This window comes from Furipterus horrens, unplaced genomic scaffold, assembly GCF_987537825.1.
Source record: "Furipterus horrens unplaced genomic scaffold, mFurHor1.1.pri manual_scaffold_1, whole genome shotgun sequence".
Taxonomy (NCBI): domain Eukaryota; kingdom Metazoa; phylum Chordata; class Mammalia; order Chiroptera; family Furipteridae; genus Furipterus; species Furipterus horrens.
In genome coordinates this window covers 213,631,556-213,652,094 of record NW_028327171.1, presented here as the reverse complement: position 1 = coordinate 213,652,094, position 20,539 = coordinate 213,631,556, and the positions used below count along the sequence as shown (strand labels likewise).

The 20,539-nt window shown below is 42.1% G+C and overlaps 1 protein-coding gene across 2 annotated transcripts in view; it reads right to left on the bottom strand.

The window, feature by feature from the left end:
• Positions 1 to 20,539, bottom strand: part of DIS3L2 (DIS3 like 3'-5' exoribonuclease 2) — a 222,139-nt gene that overhangs the window by 123,304 nt on the left and 78,296 nt on the right. For both annotated transcript variants that reach the window (XM_090284986.1, XM_090284987.1), the window contains exon 8: positions 13,117 to 13,290. In XM_090284986.1, the coding sequence (XP_090141112.1) occupies positions 13,117 to 13,290 (174 nt within the window). The remainder of the gene's footprint in view (positions 1 to 13,116; positions 13,291 to 20,539) is intronic.

The following is a 20,539-nucleotide window of genomic DNA, read 5'->3' as shown; positions in this document are numbered from 1 at the left end:
AGTGAGCCCCCAGCTCCTGGACTTCTTGCTAAGTGGCCCCAGGCCTGGCACTAGCAGCAGCCATCCTAGATTCACAGCCTGGCTTTGCCTGGGAAGCTCCAAGCCCAGCACAAGTAGCAGCCGCCTCAGATTGCTTTATAGCTCAGGCAGGGTGGCCCTGGGCAGAACACAGGTGGGGGCTGACCCTGCCCTGCACCACCCAGGAAATCCCAGATCCTGCACACCCAGTGGGCAGCTACAGATCATTTCGGAGCACCATCACCCTGCCGCTGCACAGCTGATCCTCCAAAAAAGTGGTAGGTTGGTGGTCAGTAATAATAGCCAGTCCTTGGGGCTGACTGGCCTGGGTAAATCCCCCCCATTGACCTGCCAATGGCAACCAAGACTCAACTACAAGAGAAGGGTGTACTCAGCCCACACGAAGGGCACACCTTGAGTAGCCAGCTTGGGTGATAGGTGAGGCTGTGCCACTGGACCTTACAGGACACCTACTACATTAAGCAGTGCTACCAAGACATGGAGTTAAAGCAGCTCTACCTAATACATAGAAACAAACACAGGGAGGCTGCCAAAATCATGGCCTAAATGAAAGGACAGATCAAAACTCCAGAAAAAGAACTAAACAAAATGGAGATAAGCAATCTAGCAGATGCACAGTTCAAAACACTGGTTATACGGATGCTCAAGGAACTTAGTGAGGACCTCTACAGCATAAAAAAGATCCAGTCAACAGTCAAGACGGAGGTGTAGGTAGACATGCTTTGCCCCCTTGTGCAACCACAGAAAGAATTACAACTATATCTCAAAACAAATAACACCCAGAGCCATCAGAAAATCAAGCTGAATGTGAGTCCAACAGTCAGGGATTTAAAGAATCCATATTCATCCAGACGGGTAGGAAGGGTGGAGTCACAGAGCAGAGGAAGAGGCGGAGACGGAGATGCAGCATGGCATGGAGAGGTAGCGGCAACAGAGGAACAGGTGGTCTGATGTTCACCTGTGGTGGATAAAAATCGGGAGGAATACTTTGGGAGCAGACGATCCCAGCCCCAGGCCGGACCACAGAGCCCAGGGTTCCAGTGCTGGGAAGATAAATCTCCATGACTTCTGGATGTGAAAACCAGTGGGTACTGGGGTGGTAGAAGAAACTGCCTGGTTTTCAGGAGAGTCTATTTAAAGGTCCCGCACAGACTTAGAATGTACGCAGACCCACCTATTCTGGATTCACCACCATGGCAACAGCTGGAAGGGTGGCAGTTGCATACAGGAAGTGACTGGAAATGGGGTGAGTGATGGGTAAACTGCTAAAAGCCAGGCAGTGGCATTGTCCTGTCTCTGAACCCTCCCCCCACATAGAGCCACAAAGCAGTGAAGCAGGCCATGGCAATTACCTAAGGCTCTGCCCCACACAACTTATAGGTGTCTTTTCTACAACAGGTCACTCTACTAAGACAGGGAATCAAAGCAGCTCTATCTAATACACACAAACACAGGGAGGCTGCTATATTGAGGAAACAAAGAAATATGGCCCAAATGAAAGAACAGGACAAAACCCCAGGAAAAGAACTAAACAAAATGAAGATAACCAACCTACCAAATGCAGAGTTCAAAACACTGGTGATTAGCATGCTCAAAGAACTGAGTACAGCAACAACATAAGGAAGAAATGAAGGTTACACTAAGTGAAATAAAGAAAAATCTACAGGGAGCCAAGAGTGGAGATGATGCAGCCAAGAATCAAATCACAGATATGGAACATAAGGAAGCAAAAAACAACCAATCAGAACAACAAGAAGAAAAATAAATAAAAAAATACAAGGACAGTGTACGCAGCCTCTGGGGCAACTTCAAACATTCCAATATTTACATCATAGGGGTGCCAGAAGGAGAAAAAAAAAAAAAAAAAAAAAGAACAAGAAATTGGAAATCTATGTGAAAAAATAATGAAAGAAAACTTCCCTAATTTGGTGAAGGAAATAGACATGCAAGTCCAGGAAGCAGGAGTCCCAAACAAGATGGATGCAAACAGGCCCACTCCAAGACACACCATAATTTAAATGCCAAAGGTTAAAGATAAAGAAAGAATCTTAAAAGCAACAAGGGAAAAGCAGATAGTTACCTACAGGGGAGTTCCTATAAGACTGTCAGCTGATTTCTCAAAAGAAACTTTGCAGGCTAGAAGGGACTGGTTAGAAATATCCAAAGTCATGAAAAGCAGGGACCTACAGCCAAGATTGCTCTACCCAGCAATGATATCATTTAGAATCGAAGGACAGAAGAGCTTCCCATATAAGAAAAAATGAAAGGAGTTCATCATCACCAAACTATTATTATATGAAACGTTAAAGGGACTCATTGAAGAAAAAAGATCAAAATTATGAACAATAAAATGGCAATACATATCTACTAACAACTGAATCTAAAAAACAAATAAGCAAACAAGAAGCACAGAGACAGAATCATGGATACAGAGAGCGTTTTGACGGCTGCCAGGTGGGAGGGGGGTGTGGGGAAATGGGTGAAGAGGTGAGGGGATTTAGACATACAAATAGGTAGTCACAGAACAGCCATGGGATGCAAAGCACAGTATAGGAAATTGAGTAATCAAAGAACTTATAATGCATGACCCGTGGACATGAACAATGGTGTGAGGATTGCATGAGGGAGTGGGGGGTGCTGGTTGGAAAAGGGAAAGGTAGAAAAATTGGGACCACTATAATAGCATTATCAATAAAATATAATAAAAAGGGGGCAGCAAACTTATAGAAAGATACTGAAACTGATTTAAGAAGAAACAGAGCTCTGGCCAGATAGCTCAGTTAGTGTATTGTCCCAATATGCCAAGGTTGCAGGTTTGATCCCCGGTCAGAACACATTCAAGAAGTGACCAACAAATGCATAAATGAGTAGAACAACAAACTGATGTTTCTGTTTCTCTCTCTCTCCCTCTCTCTCTCTCTCACTCTTCCTCTCTCTCTAAAATTAAAAAAAAATAAAAAACCCAAAAAAAAGAGAAGAAACAAAAGTTCAATAGACCTACAAGTTAAAAAATGGAATACTAATTTTAAAATTTCCCACAAAGAAAAGCACAGGGCCAGATGACTGCGTTGGTAAATTGTAGCCAATATTTAAAGAAGAATTATTACCAAGTCTCTACAAACTCCTCTAAAACTCATTCTATGGGGCCAGAATTATCCTCAAACAAAAAATAAACAAAAATATCAAAAGAAAATTACAGACCATGATCCCTGCAAAAATCCTCAACAGAATACTATCAAGCCAAATCTAGTGACATAAAGAGTATTATACATCACAATCAAGTGGGATTTAACTCAGGAATGCAAGGTTGGTTCAACACATAAAAGTCAATCAATGAAATACAGTATCTTAACAAAGAACAAAAATCAGATAGACACAGATAAACCACTTCACAAAATCTAGAAAATTCATGAGAAAAACACTAAAAAAACACTGGAAATGAAAGAATTGCCTTCATCTTGACCAAAGGCCTCTGCAAGACCACCACAGCTCACATTATAAATAATGTTGTAAGACTGAATGGTTTCCCCTTCAGATCAAGAAAAAGACAAGAAGGTCCACTGGGGCTTCTCCTATTCAACACTGTCCTAGAGGTTCTAGCCAGAGAAAATTGGTAAGAAAAGGAAATAAAAAGGTATCTGAATAGGAAAGAAGAAGTAACACTCTCTCTATTGGTAGAAGACAATCTTCTAAAATATAAAAAATCCTAAGGCATCCACAAAAAACTATTAGAGCTAAAAAAAAATGAGTTCTGCAAGGTTGTACAAGATTTATATACAAACATCAATTTTATTCTGTATGTTAGCAATGAACAATCTCAAGATAAAATTAAGAAAACAATTTCATTTGCAATAGCAAGAAAAAGAAAAAGATACTTAGGAATAACTTTTTACAAAAGAAGCGTAAGCCTTATATACTGAAAACTACAAAACACCATTGAAAGAAATTAAAGATCTAATGTCCATGGGTTGGAAGATTTAATGACAATACTCCCCAAATTGATCTACAGAATCAACAGAATCCCTACCAAAATCCTGGCTCCTTTCTTTTTTTATCTTTGGCAGAAATTGACAAACTGATCCTCAAATTAATATGGAAATGCAAGTGAGCCAGAATAGTAAAAAAGTTGGGGAGAAAAATACAAAGTTGGAAGATTCACACTCTCCCATTTCAAAACGTAATACAAAGTTACCGTACTCCAGACAGAGTGGAACTGGCATAAAGATGGATACATACATCGATGGAACAGAACTGAGAGTCCAGGAATAAACACACATATATACGGTCAATTGACTTTCAAAAGGGTGGGTGCTCAGACGATTCAGTGGGTAAGGAATCAACGTCCTTCGAGCAAGTCTTCTCCTGTGGTGATGGCACAAGTGTACACCTGCCTGTGAGAGAGTGAAGTCTGACCCCTACACCACACCATGTAAGAAATTAACTAAAAATGGATCGTGAACATAAATGAAAGAGCTAGAACTATAAAACTCAGAAAATAAAAGACTTAAATCTTTGTGATCTGGGATTAGTCAACGGTTCCTTAGGTATGACACCAAAAGCACCGGCAGTCAAAGAAAACACAGACAAACTGGACTTCACCAAAGTTGGAAGCCTTTGTGCGTCAAAGCGCAGCATCCAGAAAGCGCAAAGGCAGCCCACAAATGGAAGGAAAGATTTGCAAATCACATACCTGATAAAGACCTGGTCTCTAGAATGTACAAACTACTCATAACTCAAAAGTATAAAGACAACCCAATTTTAAAATGGGCAAAGAATCTGAATAGACAATTTTTTGAAAGAAGATACAAAACAGCCAATAAGCACACAAAAACATGTTTAGCATCCTTCGTTAGTCATTAGGGAAATACAAATCAAAGCCACAATGAAATCCTACTTCGTACCCTTAAGGATGGCTGTAATTACAAGTACAGAGAACAACTGTGGGTGAGGATACGAGCATTTGGAACCTCCACACATTGCTGGTGGCAGTGAAAAAACAGTGCAGCACTTTGGAAAAGAGTTGGACAGTTACTCAGAAGGTTAAATGCATGACCCAGGAATTCCACTCCTAGGTGTACACACAAGGGAACTGAAAATATATGTCCACACAAAAACCTGCTCATACATATTCACAGCAGCATTATTCCTAACAGTCAGAAAGTGAAAACAACCCGTGTCCATCAATAAGTGGATACATAAAATGCGGTATATCCATACAATGAAATACTATTCAGCCACAGAAAGGAACGTAGTGATACATGCTACAACAAGGACGAACCTTGAAAGCATTATACCAGGTAAAAGAAGCCAGATACGAAAGGCCACTCACTACATGAACCCAGAATGGAGAAGATGCGTAGAGACAGAAAGCAGTGCCACTGTTAACAGGAGCTAAGGAGTACAGGGAATGCGGAACGACCGTCAGTGGGTATGGGGTTTCTTTCTGGGGCAATGAAAACGCTCAGGAATTGGTGGTGACCGTGGCACAATTTTGAAACTATACAAGAAACTGCTACATTGTAAGCTTTAAAAGGGTGAATTTTAAGGTATTTGAATATCTAAAACAAACAAGCAAACAGTAAAAAGATGTTGCCACCCTGACATTTAACTAACTACTTTATACCCCAATAGTTTACTCCAAATCCTAGGCCACCCAAACAAAGTGTTTTTATATCATTACAGTAAAATTTCCAAACATATTTGATTTAGAATGTACAGAAATTAGTCACCTTTCCTGTGAACTTGTCTCCACAATGCTATAAAGTTATTCCTGGTATAAATTCAAGTATCTTCTCTGCCAACAGACATTTTCCCTCCTGACCAGATGAAATCTCTGATCTTTGAATATCTGTCTTCTCTAAGAGTGGTGTGATGTGTCAACACACATTTTATGGGTTGACAAACTACTCAGGTACTTATAATTAAGGATACCCACGCCCTGGCTGGTGTGGCTCAGTGGACTGAGTGCCGGCCTGCAAACCAAAGGGTCGTGGGTAAGATTCTGAATAAGGGCACAGGCCTGGGCTGTGGGCCAGGTCCCCAGTTGGGGGTGCATGACAGGCAACCACACATTTCCCCCCTCCCTTCTCCTCTCTCTAAAAATAAATAAAATCTTTATTTTAAAAAAGAATATCCAGTTGTGTATCTACTTTAGAACCCATTCATCTTTGTTACCATCCATGAGTCACTTGTAATTTTGTAAACAGTGAGTTGGGATTTATGAAAGGAATGATATTCTCAGTAGTTTGACTGACATGAGAGCTTCCCCATTAAATGCAGGACAGCCTAGTCCTGTTTCCCTCCAGGTTAGGAAAGAAGGGGCTCCCTTGGTAATGGAGGAGCTGAGACTTACAGCACAATCCTTTAATTTCTTGTTGGATAAATGTGGCAGAGACTCACCACTGGGATATCACTTTCTCTCAGATCCAAGAATGAGACGGCTGTGAATAACTCAGAAAGAACATCTCAAACACAGAGCCACACACTATTGGAGCTAGTACATTTTGAAATATTTAGTTTAGCAATTTCAAAGTGCATTCTAAGGAACGTGACGCCTCCGTGAGATGATCCATGAGGAAAAGTTCTAAGAAATGTATTAACACACTATTTTCTAAAAATATGTGGCCATGGACCTCTTTTTCTCCATAACACGAATTAAAATCCCAAAGAACTTGTGGCCTACCAACACGTTTCGGAAAATCCCAACCTGGTCAACTAGTCCATTTTACAAAAGATGAAATGGCTTTCTTTCCCTCTGTCTTCCCAAGTTGAACGGATTTGCCCAAGGTTACCTGCTAGTGAGGACAAGGACTAACTCCTAATGCCCCTTCGACGCTGCCACACTCCCTTAACCAGAGGAACCTTTTCTAAATGGCAATGTAATAACATCGGACTTCCGGATAAACAGCAAGATTATTAGTTAACGCTAGTTATGTTTGAAAGCTTTCCCACAAAAGGACTGACCTGAAGGAGGTTAGTATTATATGTCTCTCCTTTCAAGTTGCTCCTTCAAGGTTGGTTTTACCTGGAGTGAGAGGAAATTTCTGTCTATTTGGAACAGTTCCATCTTGAAGATATTTCAATATTTCTTACCACAACACCCTTTCTGTGCTCAGTATTTTTAGTTCATTGTTTTCTATTTTGGCAGTCGAGAAGCTGCAGTTTGTAATTTTACCTCCAGCTTCATATTTCTTCTTAAAAGTGAATACAATGTCCTGTTTATAATAATAAAATCACTCGTTGGCAGAACGACATTAAATGGAAAAAAAAGAAAGCAATTGGAAAATTTAGAGCAAGCAATTTTAAGTGCCAAGTTTCACATTTGTAATGGTCCGGTGGAGGTCACTGGGCTTCCTTTTTATTGAGAGAATAGTAAAGAAATAGACACCCGCAAGTTCTCCTGGAAAAAACTATAGAAACCACCCTCCACTTCAATGAAACTCATAGTTTTAACAAAAAGTGACGTGACCCAAACTTCCACAATCTTACTAACTGTAGGAAAAATATAAAAACCAGTTTAGCATGGTATTTTCCCCCTCCGATATTTAGGTGTTCACTTCCCACTTTAACCGAGCTTTTAGGCTTTGGTTTTCTATTCCAGTTTAGCAACAAAGGAAACAAATCAATATCGGTGAAATTGATCATTACTGGAGCCAGTCTCAGAAATAAACTTCGGAGTTCCTTAGCCTTCTAGTGCAACCCCCTTTAAGCAGTTTCCTTGGATGCATCCTCTTCTGACCCCCAAAGGCTTGCAGTATTGGTGTTGCTTTTTTTTTTTTTTTTTTTTTTTTTTTTAACCTCAGATGCCCTGCTAAAGAGAGCTGCAGGTCTCGGCCGTGCAAGCAGGGATTCTCCAGAAAAATGGTGCTTCCAATCAGAAGGGCCAGATCGCCCCTAGGAGTTCACACCAGCCTTACTTCTTGAAAAATGCTAACCAACCATTTTTCTTTTCAAAATAAACACTATTTCTCTCAACTTCAGTTTGCAAAATATTACCCCAATTCCATTGGACTAAAAAACTGGAATTTTACTGACATAATTGGATTATGAGGTTTAAAGATTGATGGAACTTTTCTGTTCCAAATATAATTGTTCAAATACCAAACCTAAACGGGTATGTTGAAGCCCTTACACAGCCAGAGCCAGAGAAACACTGCAGGCCCCATGACAGGGAGGGTCGGCGGGGGGTGGGGGGGCTATCACAGCCCAGGGGCGGGGGGCCCTGTCATGAAAGGGTCTGGGCGTGCTGCGGAGCACGCCACCTTCTCTGCAGCCCCAGCTTGTCATGAAAATGAAGCCTGGTTTAGTCACTCGTTCACTCTGTACCTGCTCCTTCCTCAGACCTCGGCTCAGGCACCAACGTCCTCGGCCGTCTGTTCGTACAGATATTACAGCACTTGCCATTCGCTGCTGAAATTGATCTGGGCATAAATCTTCCCCTGAGAAACAGTCTAGTACTGAACAATAAAGGCTGGGCCTTACGGGTCTTTGTATTTCCAGTGACTTAACTTATTACTTGTCATATATGATATATGCACATATATGAGTGTAATAATTCATGTAAATAAGTATATATGGGAGAGAAGAAGAGAGGAAAAGAATGAGGTTTTATTTAGGAATTTAGGGAATACGTGTTAATTTATTCATAGCACGTGTTTTTAGTGTGCGCTGGGACTTGTTCCTAGTTCTCTTGACATTCCTGGGAAAATTAATATTCATAAAACTTCTGTGAAGGTGCTGAAGCGATCCTCTGAGGAGAAGAAATTATTATATGATAAACCCTTGTGCAAGGACGTCTCTCCTCCATCACAGGTCCATATTCAGCTAGTTTAACACATTGGATTCCTGTTCTTCGGCTGTGACTGAGGGTCCCATGAGAACAGAGGCCACATCCCCGTTTGTTCACTGCTCATTCCCCACGGCCCATGGGTGGTGCTCAGTAAGTGTTCATTGGCTGGAAAACTTAATAAGCCCATCACATGACCAAAGAAAAGGGAGAGGGAATCAAATCCAGACACTTCAGCATACTATGGACCTCTCTTTATATATTTCATTGTAAAAAATGAAAGCTTCACCTTGACTCTGTGACCACGTGGATTAACCCTAACCCTCCCACAGTGCGCGGGGCAGGGGCGAGGGGGGGCGGGCCAGCAGACAGGAGCCAGCATTCCAGAACACCAAGGCAACGACCCCGGCACTCCTGTTGGTTCCTGCGCTCTCAGGCATCAGTGGGTATTCACAGAAGCTACCTAATTGTAGCTAAACTAATCCTTACAACATAGGCAAGTGGCTAAAAAAAGATTAGTGCAAAGACCCACAGATTAAAGATAACACTAAACTAATAATACTACCAACACCCGGAAAACAGCAGAGTGGACACAGCTTTCTCTCCTAATATGAATTCATAATCAGTCACATTATGATTTCAAAACAATGACAGTCACCCTGGCTGGGTGGCTCAGTTGATTGGAGAGTTGTCTCATACGCCAAAGGGTTATGGGCTCGGATCCCGGTCAGGGCACATGTCTAGGTAGTGGGTTTGATCCCCAGCCAGGGGCAGTATGGGAGGAAACCAATCGGTGTTTCTCTCTCTCTCCCTCCCCCCCCACCGCCCCTCCCCACTGTTCCTCTCTCTAGAATCAATAAAAACATATCCTCAGGTGGGAATTAAAAAAAAAAAAGAATGACTGTCAAATCATATGCTACTGAGCAGATACGTAGACACAAACACACTTAACCTGTCCCATCAAGGTAAAGGCGACGGTTTAACAACAACAAGATAAATTTAAAAAACAAAAACAAAAAAACAGAACAAGAAACTGAAATGTTAAAGATAAAATTTTAAAAATGGATGTGGAAATGTTTCCATTGCTATACAGCTCGGGGGCCTAAAATGATTGAAGTGTATAAACTTCAAAACCACTTGTATCATTAACTTAAACATCCTAACAGAATTTTCTAGCTAGCGTTTGAAGATGCCAAGTGAAGAAAAGCCGAGGATTATGATCTCGTTTTTTAAAGCATCTAACAATGCAGCACCTTCCGGTTAGTCTACAAGAACTAGCATGAAAGATGGGAGTTAGCTGGTTGCAAAATGGATCGGAATATAATCACTGAACAGGATAAAAACTGAGTACTGTGATCTTTTTCAGTTATGAGAACCATTAAAAGAAAAACTAAGTATCCAACTTACAGAACTTACAATCAGACCTTTGCATTCCTGTATCATAACTTGTCAAAACGAATTAAAAAAAAGACTACTTTATCATGTTACTTTCATTGAAAGTAAAATTATTAATATGACATTTTCCATACCTTTTCAAAGTAAAATGAAAATGTTTTGCATTTTATTTCATTCTCGTTTTCCTACCTCTATGTAAATTCACAATGCACATAATAAATTAGTGAAAGAGTCAGTACACTTGTAGTTTTAAAATAGAGAGACATTCATTATTGGGAATGTATGTTCAACAAAGTTTAGAGATTATTACTTTAGGGCATCAGGAAGCACTTGAAAGATTTTAGGCCAAAGGAGTAAAAGAAAATCAGATTTGAATTTTAGAAATGCAATCCTAGAGATAACAGGCAGGGAGAAAGAGTTTGGAGGTTAAAGTGATTTTTTAAAAATCCCTGTTACTAACTATTCACAGCAGAGACCTCCCGGTAAGGCCCCTGTGTCTTTGCGGCCCTTTGCTGGACACATCGGTCTATTTTAATAACCGGCTTTCTGCGGAGCACGGGCAGCCATTCTGTGGTCTCCCCGGAAGGCACGGAGACCCCAGGAAAAGGCAGGGAGGGGCCCCGGGAGGGGCCTGAGGGCAGCGCTGGGCTCCACGGCTGCTGAGGTGCCTAATAAGTTATCATCAGGCCAGGAGTAACACTAGAGATGATGGAGCACCCCTCTTTTCTTTTCTTTTTTTTTAAAAAAGGTTTTATTTAGTTTTAGAGAGAGGGGGAAAAGAGGGAGAGAAATATCAATGTGAGAGAGAAACATCGATCGGATGCCTCTCGCACGTGCCCCAACCAGGGATGAGGAGGGAACCCGCAACCCAGGCACATGCCCTGGTGGGGAATGGGACTGGTGACCCTTAGCGCTGTGGGACGACACCCAGCCAACTGAGCTACGCCAGTCAGCAAAGAGCACCTCTCTTTTCTGACAGGCCCATTTAAAAGTTTTAAAAGTTATAAGTTATTTTTAAATGATTTGAATAGAGCAATTTATAAAATGAGAAGTAAATACTGTCCACTACTCCACCAAGGCCATACACTGTCTACAACCACCCAGAAAGGTCTGGATTTCCTCTCCTTCCAGGCACTTGTTTATGCACATGTACTGTTATGCGTACACACACATATATGTAATGTGTGTATATACATTTATATAACTTTTATATTATTTGACTATATAAAAAATAGGCTCATGTTCATATTGCTCCAACACTTGCTTCTTTTCCTTTGCAATACACACTGGCCACCGTGTTGGGGCAGCGCCCACGGATCTAGCTCCTGCTCTGCGGCTAGAGGGGGTGCCCTCTCACCGATACGGCGTCGGTTACTTAACTGTCCTTTACTGATGGACATGAGCGGCGTCACCTTCACAATAAAGCCGTAATGAATGCTATGGATCCTTGTATACTTCTTTGAGTAGGATGGATTCCTGGAAGTGGGGTCTTGGCGTGGAAAGGTAAGTACATTTAAAATGTTGGAAGTGACTGCAGAATGACTATACTAACACATTTCAAACAATAAAGTCCAGCCATTCATTCTGACCTTCTCTCATTGAATTTTTGATAGATTCCTGGATTTAGGAAAAGATCTCAGAAAATAATCCCCTCCATTTGTATCCGAGAAAACAAAGGTTTAAAGAGAGTAAGGTTATAGGTCCAAGTTCTCAAGGCCACTGAAATGAGATAACAGACCAGCAGGACTTCCGAGCATGGCCGTTAGTGCTGAGGGCCAGGACAGCAACGTCAGTTAATGGACTTCAAATGTCATGCGTGTTCCACCAGACCTACTCACACGTAGGAAAGGGCACTAAGTGTCGTCTCCTTTTCCTGGCCTCCCTTGACAAGAAAAGGCAAAAAGGCAGTGAATTCCTAAAAGATACGATAGCAAGAGGGAGCCCAGAGGAGCATTCTCAGGCTCGGTGGAGGCAGAGCTGGAGGCGCCGGGAGTTCAGCTGCACGGAGTGAGCAGGAGCGCTGGAAGAGACTCTGACACGGGATGACCTTAGCAGAAAACCTTCCACAGCCTCAGTGGGTTGTATGAACAGTTTCTTGGTTCTAAATATCTCCATGTGGCATCCAAAATGAATGCCAGTACTGAAACCAAATTCTAAAGAGAAATATCAGAAAAGAACTAACATCCCACAATGAAGAAACATCTTCAAAGAAGATGTTGTTATAAAAATACCACAAAAGTACTTTCCAACAAATTCCAGACCTAAAAGTAAAGCTTTAAAATGAAGCTCCAAGCACAGCGCCCTGAATCCTTTGCTCTGTGCCTGAAGAGGCCCATTGAAAGGAAGGCACTTCAAACCAGATAACACTGTCTCTATTTGAGCAAACCTACAGGGCCGGGCAATGCGAAAGGAAAGGGGCGGCTGTACCTTTCGGAACCAGGGTGGTCTAGAACAGGGGTCAGCACACTTTTCCTGTAAAGGTCAGAGAGCATACCTTAGGCTTTGCAGGACACAGGCCTCTGCTGCAGCAACTCAACTCTGCTCTTAGTGTAAAATACACCCACAAATAATATTTAACTGAATAAGCGTGGCTGTGTTCCAGTACAACTTTATGGATGCTGAAGTTTAAATTTCACATAGTTTTCCTTGAAGATTACTCCAACCACTTAAAAATAGAAAATAATTCTTAGCTCATAGGCTGTACATAAATAGGCAGCAGGCTGGATTTAGCTGGCGGGCCATAATTTGACAACCTTTGGTACAGAGCACTTAGTTCTCAACTGAACTGAACTTGAATGTTGATGGAAAGATGGAGACATCTGAGCCCAGCTCCTAGGAAAGCTGAGTTAGAAGGCAGAAAGATAGAAACGTGTTTTTAAAGAGTTCCAGATATTTACCTTAAATCTCTTCTCTGGCTGAGTTCCTCTGGTGGTATTGTCCAGGGCAAGCCTTGAGGGAGACATTCTAGAACTTCTGAGGAGAAATCAGAGAAATCCACACCATACTCTGTTAGTATTCCTTCCGTTTCAGGCTCGATTTCACCAGCCTGCCCAAGACTCTTAGCCAGCTGCCTGTGGACAGGACAGAGAGAAACAAGTGTGTTAGCGAGGGAAAGGAAGGTAGATACTCATTTCCACTCTGAAACAGAGGGCAGGAGGAAAGTCCCTGCCCCAGCAGGAGCACCATCACCGGCTGAATGGGGAGCCAAGCAGAAGAGGCAATGATACTCTTGCCCTGTTAAATCCAGGCTACAGTGGAATTTTACCTTTCCTCAGGAATTCTGACCTTGGGAGTGGGGCCAGACAGCTTTCCTTAGGACTTCTGCAACTGGTTTTCATGGAGAAGTCAAATTGATATTGTTTAAAGGCTTTGTCAATCTTTTCTCTTGCAAACACCTTTAGAGATAATTCTCATCAACAGAATTTGCTGCTAAATCATTAGTTTCACAGTGCCTAGTGCGCTAGATTAGATTACATGTTCATATTTCATAATTCTACAGATTTTTACCTCAATATTTAAAATATTTTATCTGAACACAAAAGTAATATATGTTCACTGTAGAGAAATTAGAAAATACAGAAATGCGCTGAGGTGAAAATTATCTGTGATCCAGTCACTCAGCAAAATACCATCCACATTTTAGGGTACTGGTCCCTAAACAGTAAGACTGCATTCAATGGGACAGTTCTAACATTATGAGTATGGCTCCACCTTCTAGGGGGCAGAGCTCTCTCTTAGAGTCATCCGTACATATGTCAAAACTGATAGCGCCAGTGACGTAAATACTGGTATACCACATACAGATCACAAGCCTAAAGTTGTATCTTGAATAGAGATAGTCAACAAGAAATGCGACCTATGAAGCAGGTGCCTTTGTAGAGGGTTTTGGGGAGACCAAAGGTGGCCACCTCCTTTGTTCTGAAGGTCTACCCCAGAGTGATCCAGGAATCCACCATTAGTTCTTCCTGCGAGGAGTTTAGATACGCCATTAGGGCCTTACCTGGGGTCATTCAATCTGTCTGAAGTAGATACCTGGCCGCCAGAGTTCTTAGGTGCACAGTGGTTGGGGGCGTGGGGAGAGGGGTTGCCCCCTATGCAGACTTCTAACCAATTCCCACTTGTAGCCTTGCTACTGGAACACGGTGGTGGTAGCAGCAGGGCTGGCCCCATTTCCCACGTGCCAGCCAAGAGAGACAAGCTCACAACTGACACACGCACCTGCCCAGCAGCACAGGCTCCCGGGGGCCTGTGGACCCCTCACATATAATGTGGGCCCAGACGAATGTCTTCTCCTCAAACCTAGATGGTGATCTCCAGAAAGCACATCAAAAAGCCAAAGAAAGCAAAAGTACAGGGTAAAAAAATAATAGAAAGCTATCTGGAAGATCCACAAATATTTGGAAATTTTAAGGAAACATAGGTTAAGGAAATAAAAAGAGAATTGGAAATGAATAAAATACATCACCAATATTTGTGAGAAATAGCTAAAGCAGAGCTTTCAGGAAATTTTACAGCATTAAACGTTCATATTAGAAAAAAGAAGAAACATGTCAAATCAATGATCTAAGTATCTACCTTAAAAAAAAAGAGAGAGAGGAAAAAAAGGCAAATTATTGGGTTGGCCTTAAAGGCCATTACATTCTTTCCATACAATGGTTCTAGTGGTGCTTAGTTGTCTTTAATTCCACTTGAAATAATTTTGTTAGCTTGTATTGTGACAACTGTCAAATCATGTGCAGTAAAAAAAAACTGACTTCCGGCTAAGATGGAGGCCTAGGCTGACGCACTCCATCTCCCTCCACAACTAAGAAAGAATACAACTACCACAAAACCAGAAATAACCAGAAGTTCCAGAAAATAAAGCTACATGGAAGTCCAATGTATGAAGTTATAAAGAAGTGGTGCTTGTCCAGACGGGTAGGAGGGGCGAAGCCGGGGCGGAGAGGTCAGGCTGTGCTGGCGGTGGCAGCTGCAGTGATGGGGGCGGGGCGGCAGTAAGCACAGACGCCCGTATTTAAGGGGAGGCAAGAAGGACCTGGGGAGCACCCCTGCTGCAGACCAGGCTCATCAGCTCGCAATTCCAATGCTGGGGAAGGAAAACCCCCATTGCCTCAGACTGTGAGGCCCAGAGAGGGTGGGGACAGAGGAGGCGGGTCTCAGTCTCTCAGCAGAGAGTGAACAGCAGGAATCCATCTTGGACCCCCGTCCCCGCACAAAATGACACAGTGTGGTGAGATGGGTCACCCGGTTGTGATGAGTGCACAGGGCTCCGCCCCCTATAGCATAGGAGGTGTGACAGCCCTGCCCAGGAAGCAAAGGTAAACACAAAACTGTCAGGATGGCACAGATCATGATAGAGATCCCGGTGACACAGCTGACCAGACAGCAAATATCTAATCTAATGAAGCAGCAGATAGAAAATCTTTCTGAGGCTCAGTTCAGAGCTTTGGTTATAAAAATGCTTACAGACCTAACAGCAGATCTTAAACAAGATGGGGAAGGAATGAAGACCAGTCCTGCTGAAATGAACAAAAACACATACGAAACTAGTGGTGAGGGAAGGAAAACCAGGGATCAAATCAACAAATCGGAACATAGGGAAGGAACAAACAGTCAACCAGTGCAGAGAGAGGAAACGAAAAGTGAGGAAAATGAGGAGAAGCTCAGAAACCTCTGGGACAGCTATAAGCGGGCCAACATCCAAATCATAGGGCTGCCAGAAGGTGAAGAAGAAGAACTAGAAATGGAAAAATTATGTGAAAAAATGATGAAGCAGAACTTCCCTAACTTGGGAAAGGAAATAGACTTACAGGTCCAGGAAGCACCGAGAATTCCAAAAACACTGGACCCAGGGAGGACCACACCAAGACACATTATAATCAAAATGTCAAAAATTAAGGATAAAGAGAGAATCTTAAAAGCAGCAAGAGAGAAAAAGAGAATTACATACAAAGGGGTCCCAATAAGACTCTCAGCTGATTTCTCAAAAGAAATTTTGCAGGCAAGAAGGGACTGGCAAGAAATATTCAAAGTAATGAAAAGCAAAAACCCACAACCACAATTACTCTATCCAGTGAAGCTGTCATTCAGGATAGAAGGGCAGAGAAAGTGCTTCCAGGACAAAGGAAAACTGAAGGAGTTCATCAGATCCAAACCACTGTTATATGAGATGTCAAAGTGACTTGTTTAGGAGAAAGAGGATCAAAACTATGAACATTAAAATGAAAACTGTATCACAACAACCAACAACAGAAGCTAGGGAATCGAAACAAAGGCAAACTAAGTAGGCAATGAGAGTGGGAAAAGAATCATAGGTATAGGGAACATTTTGGGGGGAGGTCAGTGGGGAGGGGGGAGGGGGGAAAGGGAGGGAGATGGTACAGGAATTAGGAAGCATAGTAAGAGGGAGTGGAGTAGACAGGAAGCTATTGAGAAGAACTATATGCACAACCAATGGGCATGGACTAAGGGGGGAGGGGACAACTGGAGGAAGGGAGGTCACTGGGTGGAGGGGAACAAAGGGAAAAGAAATTGGGACAACTGTAACAGCATAATTAATAAAGCATACTAAAAAAGAAACCTATCAAAGTTGGTGGATTTTTGTGCAGCCATTTTAATATTGAAGATGGAAGAAGATACTCAACATTTTTGGCATAGTATGCTTTTTATTTCAAGAAAGGGAAAAACGCAACTGAAATCCAAAAAAAGATTTGTGCAGTGTATGGAGAAGGTGCTGTGACTGACTGAACGTGTCAAAACTGGTTTGCAAAGTTTCTTGATACTACTGACATTTGGGCCAAATAATTCTTTGCTGTGGGGCTGTCTTATGCATTGGAAGATCTTTAGCAGCACCCCTGGCCTCTGTCCACTAGAAGCCAATAGTGGGAGATAGCTGACATACTCAAAATATCTAAATCAATAAAGTTATTGGTGAAAATTAAAAAGTGTGTCTTTTATTTTACAGAAAAAGAAGTAAACTTTCTGGCCAACCAATAGATCCCACGTAAGCAAAAGGAAGGAAATAAGAAAGAAACAAGAATCAATTGATGTAAAATGAACAAACAACAACAAAAGAATCCAATAAAATAAAAAACTTATTCTTTAAAAAGGGAATAAAATAGGCAAGTTTCTGGAGAGGCTGATCAAGAAAAATAAGGACCTTGGCCAGTGTGGTTCAGTTGGTTGGAGCATTGTCCACACAAACCAAAAGGTTGCGGGGTTCAATTCCTGGTCAGGGCACATGCCTAGGTTGCCAGCTTGGTCCCCAGTCAGGACGTGTGCAAGAGGCAACCAATCAATGTTTCTCTCTCACATTGATGTTTCTCTCTCTCTCTCTCCCCCTCCTCTCCCCTGGCTCTCTAAAATCATAAGCATGTCCTCAGATGAGAATTTTAAAAAAAGAAAAGAAAAATAAGGAAAGACATAAATTACCAGTATCAGGAATGAGAGAGGGAGCATCATTATAGATCCTACAAGCATTAAAAGGATATGAAAGTGCTCTTGCTGGTGTGGCTCAGTGGATTGAGTGCTGGCCTGCAAACCGAAGGGTCACCAGGTCAATTCCAAATCAGGGCACATGCCTGGGCTGCAGGCCAGGTCCCTGGTTGGAGGCACATGAGAAGCAACCACACATTGATGTTTCTCTCCCTCTCTTTCTCCTTCCCTTCCCCTTTATAAAAATAAATAAATAAATAAATAAGTAAGGTCTTTTTAAAAAAAAGATAGGAAAGCAATTATGAATGACTTTAAACCAATAAATGCAATATCTTGATGAAATGGATAAACTTCTTGAAAGATAACATATCTAAATATTCCTAAATCTATTAAAGAAACTGAACTCATAGTTTAAAAACTTCTCATAAAGAAAACTCCAGGCCCAGCTAGCTTCACTGATGAATGTTATCAAGTATTTAAGAAAAAAATTAATACCAATTCTACACAAGCTTTCAAATATAGAATAGGACAACATACTAACTAGTTTCTTGGAGCCAGCATTACCTTGATACAAAAATCAGACAAAGAGATCAAGATCCTTCAGGAATAAGTTTTTAAGTTTTGAGTAAGTTTTTAAATTTTAAGACCCACAGACTTAAACTTCTTATAAAATATTAGCATACAGAATTCAGCAATATACAGTAATACATTATGACCAAGTAGTTCACGATCTGTCCAACATTAAAAGCCAATCAATATAATTCATCGTATTAGCAAACAATGAGAAAAACACATACAATCCTCTCAATAGATGCAGAGAAGGCATCTGACAAATTCAACATCTATTCATGATCAAAACTCTCGGCAAATGAGTAACGAAGAACACCCTCAACTTGATTGAAAGCCCCTGTAAAGTCCTAGGGCCAATGGCAACTCAATGGGAAAAGACAGCATCAGCCTTCCTCTGCATCAGGGAGAAGACGGAGCTGCTCACTGTCACCACTACTGCTAAGCGTGATACTGGCGGTCCTAGTGAATGCCGGTGAGCAAAAAAAAACAGGAGAGGCATAAAACTGGAAAGGATGACCTCCACGTTGCATGTAAGTGGGCCCAAGGCCCACCAGTCCCGCTACAGAAGGGGCCGGCCTGCTTCACAAAGCCTGGGCTCTCTTTAAAGAAGACCTCTCTCACCCTCTGAAAACCAGCAGCCACCACGCTGTGTATGACTGGGACTCTGCCTCAGCTCAAGACTTTGAATATGAAGAGAATGACACAAAGCCAAAGAGGTGCTTAGGATTCATTCATGGCGGCATTGCAGTGTCTGGTGGCAATGCTGTCCCTAAAGGGCAGTGGTAAGAACTGCTGGCATCATGGCCAAACTAATCCTGATAGAAAGAAGATGGCTGGACTTCTTGCTCTTGCCTCTCCAGATTTGCCTTGGTTCCCACCCATGACTCTTTCTCAGCATGTTCAAGACTTTTAAGTGTTTCTGTGAGCCCTTCAATATCCTCCTAATAAATTGCTTTTCCCACCAGAGTTGGGTTTGTGTGTTGGTTTGTTTGTACCAGAAATACAGTCAAAGACTCAGGTCTCATTAATTTTCAAAATACTAATTAATTTTCAAAATTACTCCATTATTACCCATGTTCACTAGAATGAAGTTCCCACTGAGAATCTGGGAAATCTGTTGTCGCTGACTCTGAAGTTTGAAGGACATTTTGGAAATTCATCACTATTTTGAAAATTATTGAATAATAAAACCTGAGTTATCTCCAACCCATCTAAAACCATCTATTATTTTCACAGGTTCCTGAGGTTCTGTTTTCGACATCCATCTCCTACAACTAATGTCTTTAACTGTCTAGGTTCTTAGTTGCAAGTGCAAAAAACTAACTCTGGTTGGAAAAGGGATTTATTGGGAAGATATCAAAGAGCTCACAGAAATAGTAAGAGGCTTGGAGAACCTGAAAAGGGGATGGAAATAAAGAATTACATGCTCTGTCTCTAAACTCTTGACTCTAGGCTAACAGGGAAACTCAGGGGCTTCCTATGTATATCAAAAAGATACTTTGACTCTCTTAGAGGATAAGACAGAAAAAAAAATTCAAAGGGTGATAAATCACTACATGATAGAAGTCAGGGTCTTACTAGGTTTTTTATGGGGTGGGGCGCTGATCAGAAAGAGCTATGCTCAGGGAACCAGATTTATACATACACACACAATATTATAATATATAGGAGGACAGCTAGTTCCAACTGACCGTCCATTGCCACAAGTCACAGGTGGACTATGATAACGTCATACCCATTCTAAGGGGCTCTCTGAAAAGACAGTGGAGCAGAAACTTCTCCCTGCAACAGAACTTCAAACGATATGGCCATGGTCTACTTCGGCTGAGTAAAGATGGCCTCATGGGTAGTGGCTACACATTTAGTCAGCTGGATAAGGACCGGAAAGAAGCAAGATCAGAGGGCTGGTGATGAGGACACCTGGGGGGAGACCTGTGGACGAACCGGGCCTACTGAAATGAGCCCGGAGCACCACTCTTTGTATTCCACGAGAGTGCTCAGCGGAAAACTTCCACTGTGGAGGCAGAATGGCCTCAGTATCGTCATCGGCAGCCGTCCGTCTCGAGAGACGATGGTGTAGCTTCTTAAGAGTCTATCTGCACCACCGAGAATGGCTGTGCAGTCCGACTCGGGAGTGACACGGTATCTGTCTCCTCCCGTGTTGAATCGACATCTTGCGATGACGCTGGAGTGTCCTTTCCAGTGAAGCTGAAGCTACAGAGCCTGGGCAGGGTGATATGGAGGGTCGGCTGTTGCCTCAGTAAGTTTCTGCGAAGCCGACTTTAAACACGATGGCCAGCTACTCTTACCTGGTGA